Genomic DNA, 16413 nt, shown 5'->3' on the forward strand with positions numbered 1-16413 from the left:
GGTGAATAAAAGCTGTTATGATCTATGAAGTACAGCAAGGTGCCATTCAGGAGAGTTGTTTTCAATCATCCATCTTTCAAAGTGCCTTCTGGAACAAACTTTAAAAGGCTGTCTCTTCCAAAGTCACATTTGAAGGAATAAGATGTTTCTAGTACATTTAGTAGTAACTTTAACATTATGCTGCAAATGATGTAGCCCACACAGTGATATCTTTAATAAGCCAATCATTACATGTAATCCATCTTTTCCTCACCAAATTTCAAATTATTACAAGAACACAGTAACTCCAGGGTGTTAGAGTTCTACATTGATATCAAACAGAGCAGAGTTGTTTTTTAAAGTGACAAAGAAATTTAATTTCTATATTTTTGCTTGTAGAATTGATAGCTACAGCAAATTGAGGATTTAAATCTTTTTAGACGCTACTGAAGTGGTTGAGTTACTTCTATTACACTGCTAAACAGCACTTAAAACCTCCAACCACCTTCCTAATTCCCATTCCAATACAGCACATTTTAGTCTCCTTGTTCCACAGCTACTTGATCATGTAATTTGTCCTTTAAAGGCACAGGTGTTTGGGATTAAGGACTTCATATTGGGTAGGGTAAGAAGTACTTTGCTTGCATTTACATAGATTACATCAACACTTCACCTTGCTAAAACTAGTATCCTTTTCAAAATTATGATAACTAGTTAATTAGATGATCTAACACTAATAAAGCTGCATTTACCCACATATGCCTTGTAAAAAATGAAGGGAAGGCACATCTGAAGGTTGTCTGGCCCAACTTACTGTCCAATGCAGGACAATTCTGAAACCAGACAGGGTGCTCTGAGTCATGCCCATAAGCATTCAAGGCAACCTACTCTAGTGTTTGCCCACAAATCCCAGGCTACACTGACAATTTTTTTTTTTCTGATGCAGTAAATAATTGCAATTCCATTTGCCATTTATAAAGCTCTTCTGGGATGCAGATTAGATTATATATTGGCCCATCAGTTTCAATACAATGAATAGTATTAATTCTATTTTCACGTTAAGACTGTGGTGTCTATTGAAAAAAATTCAATCAGTTGCTTGCTGTTACTTTAACATTTGTATGGACGACCAAGGTCAGTATTCATGTGGTACACATTCTATACCTAATTTATCCTTTGTCTCCACAATGTGCAGGGATTGTGTTCAGGTGATCAAACTTCTCAAAATAGGAATAACTTTTATTTAAAAAGTTAAGTTAAATTGACTTTTCACTGATGCAGAAGTCCTAAAAACTTTTGTTACGATCTTTAATGGCATTTTTTTCATCTTTGTTCTTGCTGCTTTTAAACCCTTCTACTCTGATGCACAACAAATTTCCACAAACAGATCTGTAGTGGTGACTGAAGACTGGCATCAAAAAGAAACAAACCATAGAAAGGGAAACACCTTCAGCCGCCACGAGCACAAAATTTTATTCACAAACTCAAAACTTCAGAGTCTACTAGCCTCAGTTCTCTCTCATTAATTCATCAGACCACCAAAACTGAGCAGTGTCAGTTAAATACTGCCCCATGAACCATTTTATTATCTGAAAGAAATGTATGTTTTCACATGAAAATCAAATATATTTCAAGAAAATGGGTAGAACTCAAATACAGTAATGAATTACTGTGTTTCTCTGAAATAAAACAGTAAACATGGATTTTGTAAAATTTTGTCCTTGCTTCTTTTTATTTAAAAAAAAATATTAAAAATAAAGACTTATTCATCATATAGACTGTCTGCCCACTCTTCTGCTTTCCAACTTAATATCTGATTTCTATTCTATTACCAGGTATATTCTTAGGATAGTTTTACAGCTAATCCATTTGTCCCTAAATTGCCTCATTTGGACCTTGACGAGTTTGTACACTGCAGCAGGAATCTTATTTATGCTCCTTGATTAGACTTCTGTGATCAGAATTCTATGACTTCAGTGTAAACATTCTTGAAAAGACAAAATATCACACAGTATAGGAATGGACACTTTGAAAGATTTTACCATCTCGATATTCCTTTTTCCCTTCACCATCAAGTGATGTCAGGCTGATTCACAGCCAAAGGAGATACTCCAAGGACAAATACAGAGGTAATGTTCTTTGGGTACATCTCAACAGGGAAAAGTGTGGTTTCAGAGTGCTTCCAACCTCCTGGGCCACTGGACACTATAATGAAGTGAAATGTGCTGAAGTACTGCTCCCAGCTCTCAAAGCTGACTTCCAGCTGGTCCAAAAGAGACCTATGACCTGTTCTGGTCAGAACTACAGTTCAGGTGACCATGGGACTAGACTTCCAGGGTATGTGCTCATACTTCTGTTTAGATGCAACCATTCTTAAATTGACACTCTTTAAGCTTCTTGCACATCAAAAATTTTACAAGTATCCAATGATCTCATGTGTACAGTTAAGCACTAAGTTATTATGTAAACAAAATCTTCATCAGGACATCACCACCATCAAGGCCATATGAAATCTTTCATGGTATCTGAATTTTACTGTGTTCATCATCAGTACAACATCAGCTTTAAACATTTCTGCAAGTCTTAAACAGATGGGTACTTACCACACCTAAATAAAAAGAGGGCATTTGGACAAAGTTCTAATACTGGCCATTTTTAAAAATTCAAATAAAAAGTAGCTATTTTATACAAAATAGGTATTTAAACTTGAGTTTATTCTCAACAGATCTGTTAGAAACCTATTACCTTAATAAGCAGTGACCTACTACCTCAGTAAGTTCTGCCACGAGAAGGGTTCTTTAAATACTGTCATCCCTTAACATCAGACACCTGCAGTGAAAATGTTTCAAGAATTTCAGGCAGCTGGATGAAGCTGCTTAACTAACTAGGACACCAGCCAAATTCAGAATAAAATAAAAATTAATTAAATTGATTAAATGATTAATCATAAGTGTTGATTATGGGAACATTACTTCAGGGCATTTTATGAGTTTGTTTTGTTGCTGTTTCTTTTTTAAAATACTATTCATACATTTTTTAAAATACTAGGCACCAGAACTTTGGCCAGCAAAAAGATACATTACAATTTTTCACCAAAACCTGGCTGGATAAAACAAACAAACAAACAACAAAAAACCCAATAAAACAAAACAAACAAACAAACCCAACCAAAAAAAAAACAAAAACAAAAAAACAGACATGAAATATCAAATCTAGGAGGTTCTAAAGGCTTTGCATTAAAAATCCCTAACTGTTCTACATTCGTCCTCATTTTCTTGCCAAATCTTGCCTGGAAAAATAAAGTTTTGATGTCTTTCATGTATGAGCCAACAGGCCAGCCAGGTCCTGAATGCAAATCAGCAACCTGCTACAGCACAAAGGCTGTGGGCTCATTTTACATCATTCTAAGTCATGCTAGCAAGCGAGCCAGAATATCAACCACATAAGCAAACAAGGACAAAAGCAAGAACAAAAACCCAAAATTCAAACCACCATAATAATTTCTTTTACTATCAGCAATTTACTCATCTTCTAGACCATAGCATCATTAATTTAGCTAACAGCTGCTTAACCAACTTCAAACTTCAGTTCACTAACTTTCTCTCCAAGAGTAGATACAATATCTAGGCATTATCAATAACAGAGACAAAAAAAAAAAACCAACCAAAAAACCAGAAAAGAATATGCAGAGATCAGAAACTTGAACAGAACATCTGTTTGCTGCGTGCTAAATCATCCTGCATAGTCAGCCTTACTTGCTGCAGTAGTAAACCACTGACCAGGCTAGCCTGACTAAAAGGCTTATGGTATTTGTATACTTTCCTGCATCCCATAATATCTCTAGACAGTTAAATACTATTTCAGGAATGTCCTGTAGAGGCTTCATATGATTATTCACATCCACAGCATTCTACTACTCATTAGAATGACTGTAAATGTGTTAGCAGTTCATTTCAAACATTGCAATGTGACAGAAAGAGGTCATGTCAACTCCCCGTCAGATTGCTGCCTTGAATTGCATTTTCTTATGTATACCCATTTACTCCTCAGTGCTTAAGCCAAATATATTTTAAATATTTTACACTTCCATTCCAAATGATCCTTCCTCACACTGGAGCCCATTAAAGCACCACCTCAGCCAGGCACTTCTGCATAAAACATAGCTGCAAACCACAAAAGAATGTGGGAAATACGAAAAACTTTGACAAAACTCCTACTGGACAGAATCACTAAGACACAAAAATAAAGAAAAGAAGTCACTGATTTCTGGGGTTTCTCCATATGTCTACTTTTCAAACCAATTAATGAATTACTCAATCCATAAATTAAAGGGAACACTATAACTTCAGAAGGGTGAAATTCAAGTCAGACCCTCAGAGATCACGTCACCTGAGGACTATTCCATTTTCTTAATCTTACTTCAATCCTATGGACATTCCAATGCCAGTTTTGTCAGTTTGTCACTGTTCATTCTTGAATGTAGTTTTGTGCCTTAAACTCAAACCATAACTTATTTTGTAAATCTTTCTGAGAGAAGCCCATAGCACTCCAAACTAGAACTCATTTCCACTGTACAATCCCATCCAAACTAAAAAGAGGGATTAAGTGCAAGTCTTTGCACTTCACACTAGAAGTCTCGAGCAACAAAAGACCCAAAATACCATTTGAATTAGATCCTGCACACAATAAAATTTTCCATTACTGGGAATGTAAGTAAAATAAACCTCAGAAAAAATACAGTCACAAATAACATCTTCAAGGTCATAATTTAGAATTTATTACAAATTACTGTACAAGATGAGGATATGTTAAGACAGCACTAACAGAATGAACTGAAAAAGACTTGATTTTTCTTTTCTGCAATATGTGACTACACTGAACATACACTGGGTCTTGGGGATAGGGGGATCAGATTTGGATGGACAGAGGGCTTAGATACACATGGAAATACATTCCCAAGAGTACACAAAACCATTATCAAGTCTCCTAGAGCCCTTAGGCAGATCGTGACTTCTGTCAGTTTTGACAATAAATTAAGAACACAAGTAATGTGTTAATACATTTCTACTGAGAAAATGCTTCCTATATGAAATTTGAGCTCCTAAACTTCTGAAGTCTCCTGAGTTTCTCAAGAAAGACTTTTTTTTCTGTCTCTCTTAAAAAAAATTAAAAAAAATAAAAGTAGATTATTTCATGCTCTACCTATGCAGGGATGCCTCAAACTAGGTATTTATAATGCAAACCAGGACAGACAAAATGTCTTAAAATTTAAATCACATCCCAAGAAACAACACACATATGACAACAGAAGTACACTTGAGTGGTGGATAATCTATGAAAAATATCACTTATCTCACAAGCAAACTTGGTATCACTAGCATCTCTTATGAACCCACCAAAGACTAAATCTAAGTCAAAGAAGCTTCATAAGCAGTAGTGACCACAGTCTATTTCATAGAAGCAAAGTCTATTAGATATCACTGGATGTCCCTACTTTTCCCATTGCCTTCCCAAAACTAAGAATAACATCCAAATATTCCCTGTGTAGTTCATCTCCCAGCTGTTTCAGCCTTCCTGCACTATAAATCTTTCTCCACTGACGACTGGTCTCTGCAGCATACTTTGTGGAACAGAAGCCAAAAGCAGCAACCCCTTGGTCAGGCTCTGCTCAGGCTACAGTCAAAATGGCTCAGGAACATGAATCAAACCACAGGATGACACTGTAATCACTTGCTAAATAACAGCATTTTAAAAATACAGTTATTTGGCTAATAACAGCATTTCAAAAATCTACCACATAAATCTGAATCACATCTCTGATGCAAACTGGTTTTTAACTGCTTTTCTAAGAGGAATTAAGACTTTTCACAGAGACATTTTGTTAACATTGGTGGAGAGGCAAAAAGTTTAACTCTACATAGACATTTTTTGCATAATCAGAAAATGTGCATTAAGAATGAAGGGACTGGGCTTTGAATAAGAGTACTCATTGTAGATCAGATCATCATGGCCTCTGACGAGACAGACTTTTCTGGGCTACACTGCAGTTTAACCATTGACGGTACTAGACAAAGGGAAAAATTCCACTGTTTCTCTATCAAGAATAAATGTCTTTCCCTGACAATTTTCTGCAGTACATCACAGACAGTGAGCAAAGTTAAAATGCCCACATTTTTAGCCAAAGTGGGTCATATCTCCTCTTTTGGAAGGAGAAAGGGAACGACACAGGAAATACCTGGCCCAGAAGTGTCCTAGTGAGTGACAGGCAGAAGAGGCCAGAATTGCTCCTCCACAGTGTGATCCCAATAAAACCACTGCCATGCAGCTACACAACAGGGGACACCTGTGCTTTGGTCAAACCCATCAAGACAAGATGATACTAAGACATACGCCTGCCATTTAGCTAAAAGGCAGGCGACATTCATCATGCATTGGGCATATTTTCTGCCATATGGCATGATGCGCTTGTACATAATTTGCAGACTATCAAAAGTTCATCTGCCATATGATTAAACCTAGCCCAATTCCCAGGCAGACATTCCTATCTCTATGAGGGAGGTAATCTCTTATGATCAAAGGGCCAGGCATTGAATCAGAGCAATTCTTCTTCACTGGTCAGATCTATAAGCCTTAAAATAAGGCTTATCTGGACAAGATTGCAGTTTAGCACTTAAAAGTACTTTAAAAAGAAACAACAGGTGTCCAAAGTACTATTCCTTCGTTAACAAGGAGAAAGTTGCTAATATAAAAAGTGTGTCCTCACAGAGTTTAGTCAAAATACAGATTCTCCTAGATCTTTTCCCCTGCACTAAAAGTCAAAAAATACTGATATTTCTAGATACTGAAAGCATGTTTACCAAATCAATCAGCATGTTATAGGAGGCACTCCAGTAGGTTGTTCTTTTTTGCTTTTCAAATAAAGATTGAAGTTTTATTTCATGAATTGAGAAAAACAGCACAGACATCAAAGCAGGTCCAACTTGAAATATTGTATTGCGCACAGCAAGAGTATACAGAAGTTCAAGTTTGCTGTCCCAAGATAATGTGTCTTTACATACGCACACAATTACTTTGAATACAATATGTATTCAGAGCTGATGAGATAAAGTTGCCTTTCTTCAAGTACAAACAGTATCCAAGTTCAAAGGACAGCATCTGATCTTGTTCTATAAGATGCAAATGATTGTTTCAGTTCACAGAATAAACTGACAGACTGCCTCTAGCCCACAAGTCCTAACCAACAAAAAAAAAATCCAAAAGCAAATTAGCTTTTAAAAAGTATGCTTAAACAAAGGGTGGAAGGAATCTCTCCCCCAGGAAGCTCTTTTAAAAACAAGAGTCAGAGATTGACTTCATCAGGTAGGAACTTCACCATTACTAACATTTTTGCACAGAAAAAGTCACTGGGAAGATCAAGAGTCTTCATCAATACTCAATATGTGCCATTTAAAAGACCCAAAACCTACATCCACAATGCAAGTCCCTTCAAACTACTGAAGAAACACAAAAGGAAAACTATAACACATAACTCCTCTTTTCAGCCACTAGCTGCTCCTTCCAAACGAAGGACAAGTCAAGCTGTCCATACAGATGATGACCTCAAAGGCATGAAGATAAATGGCTCCCCTTTGCTTCACACAATAAGACATTAAAAATCTTGAATTATACCATCATTCTGGTGAGACACTTTGCACCAGAGCATAAAACACATTTTATTAATAATCAGGAACAAAATGCATCAAAGAATTTTTTATCTTTTTCATAAACAGTAGAAATTAGCTATTCATAAGCATATTGTCAACAGCAGCACATTCCCAAACAACAGCTTCTAATTCTGCAACTAAATGACAAAATTTCTCTTCAACACAAGCTTCACAGCAACAAAATTTTGAAAGGTCAGTAAAAAATTCTGCAACATCATAAAGGTTTCTTGGTTGCAGAAAACGTATTTAGAATCAGGACATCTGTCACAGTTTTCCTGCTGGCTCACCCAGAAAAGATGAACACAAAGACGTGCACAAGAAAACAATGGAGACACCCAACAACAGAAATGGACACCTAAGACAATTGACTTACAACTTAATTTCTACAGGACCATTGCCCCCTTGTGCTCCCAGCTCTGGACTTGCCTTCTGGCTCACACTAGCATTAGTACCCAGTCAGCAACAGAACACGCTGATTCTGCTTGAAAACAGCCCTAAAACAATGGGGTTCATTTTAAGCAAATCATCTCCTGGGCTCTGTTTAGGAGGCAGTAGGAGGACATGAAAGCAGAACCATGCCAGCTTGGAGTCAGTAGGCTGCATTATCCTCCTGGAATACTTTTCTACTCTCCTTCCAGGTAGCTTAAATCCATAAGAACTTAAATACCACAGCATAACAGTCGTGGAATCTTAGCATAATTTCTATTCATGCCTTTCTGAAAGTGTATCACCATGGAAATACTACTGTATGTAAATTTTTTTTTATCCATTTTCAATCTTTTCCATTACTTCCAGGAGTACTGACTAGTCCAGTTTTCAGTCATCAGTGTGATGTATAAATTGTGAAATCACATATATCTGTAACACATTTTTAGGCTAAAAATAAGAAGGTAGCAAAAAACCAAAATAAGACCCTTTTCACAAAATTCAACTCATCTATCGATGTTACAAACATTCATAAGTGGAAGTAGAGAAATCATCTTATCTTATTAGAATAACCTTAGTATCACGTTCAAAGCACAGAATTTTAACCAAACAGTTGAAGACTGGTTATTTAACTGGAAAAAAAAATCAAAAACTCCTAATGCAATCTGTACAGATCTCTAAAGTTGTAAATAATTTTTCATATGTGATGTATATATTAACTCTCACTATTTTCCTTCACGTGTACAACTTCTCATTAATCTTATGCTGTGCATGACAACCATTGTAACTCGACTATTTTGTAAGTCGAGATAGGTTTTAATTGAAATAGCTCTAGTAGGCAAGTACTACAGACACAGGTCTGGATAAACCACAGCCTATAGCGCTTGTCCCACTTCACATACCAGGTCACAGTTCTTGGCTGTGACCAGCAGCACATACTTTGCACACATAAGCAAATAGTCCACAACGTTTCCTGACTTGTTAACTTCACATGCCCCGAGATGAAAGACACAGTGCAGCTCTATCACTTCCAGAGGAATAAAGAATAAAAGTGTTATCTTGGAGTTAGTATAGCCATTTTCACTAATGCTAAAATCAACAACACAGCCCCGTGCAAATGACAGACTGGTTAAAAAACTCACATACACAATCACTTTGTATTTTAACACTGTCTGATGCTATCACAGCTATAGTAACCCTGCAATATTAGAATTCTACTTTACACTGGATAAACAAATAAAGATGTCAGAACTCCAGACACAGCTCGTCTCTCATTTCATGTTCAGCACTTGCATCATGGGTTTTATTTTGAATAAATATAGATCAATTAAGTCAAAGTAGTCCTCAACCTGTCACTGAAATCAGAATGAGATACTAGACAGTTTTACAGGGAGCATGCACATTCCTGAGCAGACAAGGAGGTAGGAATAAATTAGGTGGAATTGGGATAAAAACCAGCAAATGATACTACAGAATGAAATAGGGAAGAAAAAGATATTTAGGGGAAAAAAAATTGTTGCCCTATCTCACTATAGGATTATTTCAAGCTGTACATCTTGGAGTGCCATAAAAGGATTCTTCTAGTGATTTTTCAAAAGAGTAAGTTGACCATTGCTTATTAAGGCTCATAAAGTATGTTGAAACAATCATTTAGCAGCTCCACACCATCAAAAACACGAAACCCTCATTCCTTCCTCACTTACTAGCAAACAAAGGAAGGAAAGATAGAAAGGAAATGAGAAATTATGTGAGAAAGCAGTGATGGTTTGCCATTAAATTAGTTCTTAGCAAGCAGCAGACTAAAGAAAGGCCATTATCAGGTAGTTGCTGCAGTGGTAAATGATCAGTGTTGAGGTCAGCACTTAGAATTAAGATCAACCCCTTTCAAACTGTAATAACTAGCATTTATTATTTTATTCATCTGTCACAGCACAGCTTTCTTACGTGCATGAAAGAATCAATCCAAATGTATTTTTTAATCTCTGATGATGCCTCTCACCATGTTATTTCATTTCTGCTTTCCTCTTATTTGCTACCTTTAATGAGTCCAGTGTCTTCTATGCTGTGAAGACTGAAAGTCTTTTACCATGCACCCCTGAGCTACAGCAATGCCCAGGAAAGAGACAGGATGGAAGTTCCCCTGCTTAAATAACTTCACCTTCAGTATCTTCAGTCCTCACAGTCTCTGCTGCTCACAAGACAAGACAAAGCAAGTTCCAGTGAAAAGGTAAGGAATAAAATGCTCTTCTTTTCTATGGAAAAAGGGCAAATGACATTTAATTGCTGAAACCTAGTAAATTTTCTAATTCAGACAAATCTAGCACACATTACAGAATCCGATGCTAAAATTTGTAGTGTTTTCACCTCCCCAAAAGATGAAAGCAGCAATGCATTCCTTATTCACAAAACAAACTCTTTCACAATTTCTTGACTTGTAAAGTTCTCTGCTTTTCTGCACATCCAATGCTTCTCAAACACTTTCTTAGTTATACACTTAGCAAGTACTCTCAAAACATTTTAGCAGAAGTATACTATAAACTATTTCAAATGTACAAATGGATTTTTAAAATATTTTAGTCCTCAGTGGAAAGCAAAGTAAGAACAGAAAGGATAATTTTGTTTTCATAGCATCTCATCCCTTACCACTGACAGGAGTGGGACAGGAGTGCAGATAAAAATTTAAATGAATATCACTTGAAGCTTCAGAATTTGTGACACAGAACTCATTATAGGCAAGCTATAAAAAAAATATATGTTTTGAGTCAATGGTGATCAACAGTGTGCATTGAACTATTTATTATGTAGAAACCAAGATATCAAAAGCCCTGAATTTATGGTAAGACAACCAAGCATCATCCAATGCTGAAAAATTCAGATTACTGATATTCCCATCTGCCATTTCACTCCTCCTTGATGCTTACTCTATTGGTTCCACTAACAAATATAACAAACATGAGGCCTACTTAAAATGTGTTGAATGACAGGAAAAAAAATATTCTTTTCTAAATTCCTGTCCCACCCCAAGCCCCTATTAATTATCACAAAAAAAAACCCAAAGCAATACTTTACAATTACTCAGTATTCCAAGACTTGAAAGAGTTTCAAGGGAACTTCAGCAAAAATAATGCATTCCTCGAACCCTTTCTCCCCTTTTCATCTGCTTCATCCTCTTCAGTCCATAGTTCTTTTAATATTCTCATCAAGTACTAGAAGAACAAAATTCATATTTTGAGTTATTTGCCTGCTTACAATAAGCCAGTTCCAGAAGAACTGTCATGACCAGCAAGTTCTCAGCTTGCTGTAGCTTGAGGGAGTCATGAACAGAGGAATTAAATCTATATATTTAGTGACTGAAAATGTTGCTACAACTCTCACATTCTAGCCTTTATGTCTCTCAGTCTATCTGAATGATAGATCTTAAACTGTCCTCTTCTTTAGGGCCACTAGCCTCTAAAACAAATTAGCACAGAACAGTAAGTGTTTGGAGAGAAAAATCACTGGTGAACATTGCAAAACATTAAAAACCATTAAGCTTCCACAGTGCTCCCAAAACACAAGCTAAGTCACATTGCCGTTGAAAGTGTGAGATTCTCTAAGATCAGTGGGAATATTCAGATATATAAAGGGGGCAAATCTGAAAACTGAGTCCCAAGCTTGAAGCTGATGTAAGCTTTTTTGCATAGTTGTACACAAAGCTACAATTGTATTAACAGCCCTGTACCATGTAAGCAGTAACAAATGCATGTTCTAGAAAAGAACATGAGAAAAAAATATTAAAAAACATAACAACCACAAGCACAATTTTCCAAGAAGCTTTCAAATATGGCATTTTCAACTGCCTTCTTATTTCTAGATGTGAATATTTTAAACCAGTAACAAAGTTCCTAACTGTGCTCAAATACACCTGGCAGTTTACAAACATATGGCTAACGTCTCACAGCACTAGTCTTCAGTATTTATATCTTCTAAATCAAAGAGGATAAAAATTATTTTAGAACATCAAACATGACTTTTCTATGTTATCATCCAGGGAATGAAGTGCAACATGAGCAGAAGGAATATTGTCAGTAAAAACTTATCTATTTTACACTTGCTTTACCAATGAAACACTTTAGAAGCCTGTGTACTATAATATTCCACAGGTGTATCACGAAAACTTTGTGATCTCTTTGAGAGAAAATAGTTGGGGGAAAAGAAAGTCCTAAAGTATCACCAGACAAGGCAACATGTTTTCAGTCATTCTTTATAATCCATTACTTTCAGTTTGACAATTTATTGTAAGTTTTAGAAACAACATTAATCCAGATTTTATTGTATTGACAAACTTGGAAAATCATTTCTCAACTTTTCTGACAGCAAACCCAAATAATATTCTGTATGGTTTCCAAATGAATATTCTTTAAATACATGGAAGATAAAACTGAATCTAAAGCAAATTCATCACAAGACTTTAACAAATTTCTTATTAGCTTTTCCAAAACAAGTCACCAATATAAATACAGACTGCGAACAGAGATATTGCAAATACAAATACTGCAAATTGCACATCAAATGAGCTTGTCAGTCTCTCTTCTGTGCAGGCAATTCAGCTTCACAGCTGAGCCATGTACACTAAAGCATGGATTCTCTTAGATACCTAGGGCAAAATCCCTTTTTGTTTGTTTTGTATGACTGACACAGGTTAACAATTATTTCAAACACTACTCTTCTGAAAAAGGTCTTTATGATCTGTAATGAGAACTAAGGGAGTAAGGTCTCAGGACTTGGTTTCCCTTTCACCTGTAACATGTTAATGAAACAATATTTATCCTATCCCTACAGGATGGCAAAGACACAAGTGTTATTTCACTGTCTACTCTGTTAATGAGAGTGAAGACTCAAATTTTACCATCAAATATGAATAGTCTTGAACTTTTCAGGACTACAGAATGTATTAGTAGTATACTATAGTACAGAATAAATTAGTCTACTCATTTGAGGCAGTATTAGAACATTCCATATCACATTTTGCTTTATCTCAATCACACCACCTTCTATTCTGCTTTGAAAACACAAATTTAAGGTCTAAAACTGAGCAAAACTTCATATCCACTATTTCTAGAGACAGTAAAGACAAGTTTTATACTGCCTGCATAAAACAAAACCGAACAAGAATGCCAGGTGCAATAAATAACACAGTCTTATCCTCTCACTGGTATTTACAAGGTAATTAACATGTTGTGAAGTACAGAGAAATTTAAGCATGAAGTTTGCCACTGCTGGAATTTGCTGTAATAGCAAGTAAGACTGAGCAGTAGGCCTTACACAGCACATGATGCTGGTCAAAGCTTCCCTCTGCAACTTGCAGCCAGCAAGCTTCACCACAACCACCTTTTCTAAGTTCACCTGAGAAATAGAAACCAAGGTCTTCATTTATAATTGCTTTTCAGCACCACTTGGGACAGAAGATACGCTTTACACCAGGTATCTTGTGCGCCTGTGATCCAGCTCTTAAAAACAGTCATTGAAGCCGACGCACAGAGCCAGCATCCGTGCCCAGCCGGCAGAGCTCCCGGGGCACTCCGGGCCGAGCAGCGCTCTCCTCACGGGGCGCTTCCCCCGCGGCAGCACTTCCACAGCAGCTTCACAGAGCTCAGCACGGCCGGGCAGCAAACTGCGGCTGGCGGGGGCCGAGCGGATTCGGGCTCGCTGAGGCCTAGCGAGCACACGAGGCCTCCGGCTGCCCCGGCTCCTTCCCCGGCAGCCCCGCACCGCTCCGGCGGGCCGGGGGAGCGGGCACACGGCAGGGCCCGGCGCCTGGGATGCTCCGCGACCCGGGACGGGGGAGGCGGCCCCGCTCCGCGGCGCCCGGGGAAGACGCAGGGTGAGGAGCCAGCGCCTCCAGCCTGGGAGGGACTCGCAAACTTTGGTACCTGTCGGGAACTCCCCAAATGCCGGCAACCCCCGGCCGCTCCCAGAGAAGCTCCACAGGCTTCTCCTCCCTCCCCGCCCCGACACCAACTCAAGGCACAGGTTCAGAAACACGCCTGTACCCGTGCTGTGGGAAGCACGCACGCTGTGGCCCCCGCCGCCCGTCCCCAGGGACCCTCCGGCGCGGCCCCGCCCGTCCCTGCCGGCTCCGAGCCCACCGCCCGCCCGGGCCCCGCCGCCTCCCTGCCCCGCTCCACCTGTCCCGGGGGTCGATCCAGCTGGTCTGCTTGGTGTTGTGGTCGATGTAGAAGACTTTGCCGTCGTAATCCCTCGCCTCCTCCCAGCCATCGGGTAAGGGAAGCTGCCCATTCCCCGCTTTCCTAGGCATGGTCGGGCGGCGGGGGTAGCTGCTCCATAGGGACAGAAAGAAAGCCGGGAAGCGGGAAAAGCCCCGACCCGGGCCGGGGAAGGGGCCGGGAGCGGGGGCTCGCGGGAGCCCAGGGAAGCCCTGTGCCGGGTCTCAGTCCACCATGCCCGGGCTGCCGCCGCGGCGGCGGGCCAGAGCTGCCGGCGGAGCCCAGCTGCCGTCTGGGCGCGGGGAGCCCGGCTGAGCCCCGGGCGGCCGCGGCAGCCGCTCATTAGCATGAGATTAGCATCCATCTCATCTGCATGCACATTCCTCCCGCCGCATTCCTCAGGGTTAACCCTGGCCGCGCTGCCCGCTGGGCTGGGCCGGGCAGGCCCCGGCCGCGGGACCCGCCTGCTTCCATCGAGCTTTGCCCGGGGGCTCGGCGGCGTGGGGCAGGGGACAGCCCCCGCGGGGGCCGGGCGCTCCGGCCGCGTCCCCGCCGCCCCGCGGGGACAGCAGCGCCCCGGCGGGACGGACACCGCCGCGTCCCGTTCTTTGTCTGCGGACTTGCTGCGGCCCTGCATCGGGTGGCGCAGGACCCTTGGTCGTGGGGCACGTCCTGGCCCTCGGAGCGCGGGGAACGCGCCCTGGCAAAAGGCAGCTTTGCCGCTGCCTCCGTGCCCTGAGTCGGGGCGGTGTCCAGTTCCCTCTCCCAGCAGTTCAGGTCTGCCAGCGCCCCTTAACATCCTTGTGAACGCTCTCTAAAGTCCAGTAAGGCTCAAGGGTTCCTAAAGAGGACCTTGTTATTTAAAATACTTGAGTTCAAAATTTAAATACAAATGGGAACCCCTCTTTAACCATGAAAGTACCTAAACTTAGTGTCTTTAGTTTTGTTTTTGTATGTTTGTTGGTTTGGGGTTTTTTAACAGAACCAGTGAAGCATATGTGCATGCCGTGAGTGTCCTGGACTGTTGTGGCCTGAAAAGCAAGCAGCTAAGTCGCATTAAGTATAGACACCAGGTATGAGTTACTGAGTGTTTACCTCTCATTTGCTATAGGAGAACAGTACCCCAGGCTGGTTACCATGGTTCAGCTGATAGAAGGTAACTTAATGAGCTCTATTAATTTGCATGTGTATCTGATTCCCAAGATCTGGCACCAAAAGTAGAGCATCAATGGGGGAATATGACTCTTTAGTTTAGCAGCTAGAACTCCTAGGTAACTCAAGTCCCTGTTTCCTAGAATGGTTTATTTCTTTTCATTTAAAGTTACTGGTTTTAAGTAACAAGATTTTCCTGGGAGAGGAAGTCTCAAACGCAGAGCTGGTTTTGTGGTGGGTTTGTTTGTTTGGTTCATTTTGTTTGGTTGGTTGGGTTTTTTTTGGAGGGATGTGGTTTTTGGGGTTTTTTGTTTGTTTTGTTTTTAATGTCTGTTTATCTTCTCCATTATAGCTTTCTAGTATTCAGCTCTATAAATTATTCTTCTGAGGTAATTTAAACTTATTAAGTACTGGACTTGTTCTGTGCACAAGTTTTTGGATTCCACTTCAGAGGCCACATATCTGACAAGCATTGAAGTAACTAATTTGCAGCTATGTAAGTCCTACTATTGGGTCTGCTCCTAAAAAATGAAAATGTACCAAGATATTATTTTAATTTAGCTAATTGCCAGGTACACATAAGATCTGTATTATTTTAGTCATTCTACATATTTTATTCTGCCATCTTGTCTCCAAATGACCCATATGGCTCCCTTCTCCAGACTTTTTTGAAGATTTTGACATCTCTTGTATTAAGGTAATGTGCAGTGAAACTGTACATTAACTGTACTTCATACATGAAGTAAGGTCCTGGTAGTTAACAGTGGAGAAAAACTGAGCTATGGTAACTTCTGGATATCCATAAGAGTTGAGCTGCTTTGGGAATGCAGCAGGATCATTGCCTATTAAAGAGACAGATGCCTTTTTTCTCAGTGAGAATATTGTTTCAATGAGCTTTTTGGTTTGTAAGGGACAGTTTTCTTGTCCATCAGTAAAAAACCATCCCC

At 39.6% G+C, this 16413-nt stretch overlaps 1 protein-coding gene across 1 annotated transcript in view; it reads right to left on the reverse strand.

Moving 5' to 3' along the window:
• The window catches only part of WWC2 (WW and C2 domain containing 2), a 95980-nt gene extending 81203 nt beyond the window's left edge, over window positions 1–14777 (reverse strand). Inside the window, exon 1 of the mRNA XM_021545461.4 lies at window positions 14276–14777. Within this exon, the coding sequence (XP_021401136.3) occupies window positions 14276–14406 (131 nt within the window). The 5' untranslated portion in view covers window positions 14407–14777. The remainder of the gene's footprint in view (window positions 1–14275) is intronic.
• Window positions 14778–16413: the final 1636 nt, after the last annotated feature.

The sequence above is a fragment of the Lonchura striata genome, chromosome 4, assembly GCF_050655825.1.
Source record: "Lonchura striata isolate lonStrDom1 chromosome 4, ASM5065582v1, whole genome shotgun sequence".
Taxonomy (NCBI): Eukaryota; Metazoa; Chordata; class Aves; order Passeriformes; family Estrildidae; genus Lonchura; species Lonchura striata.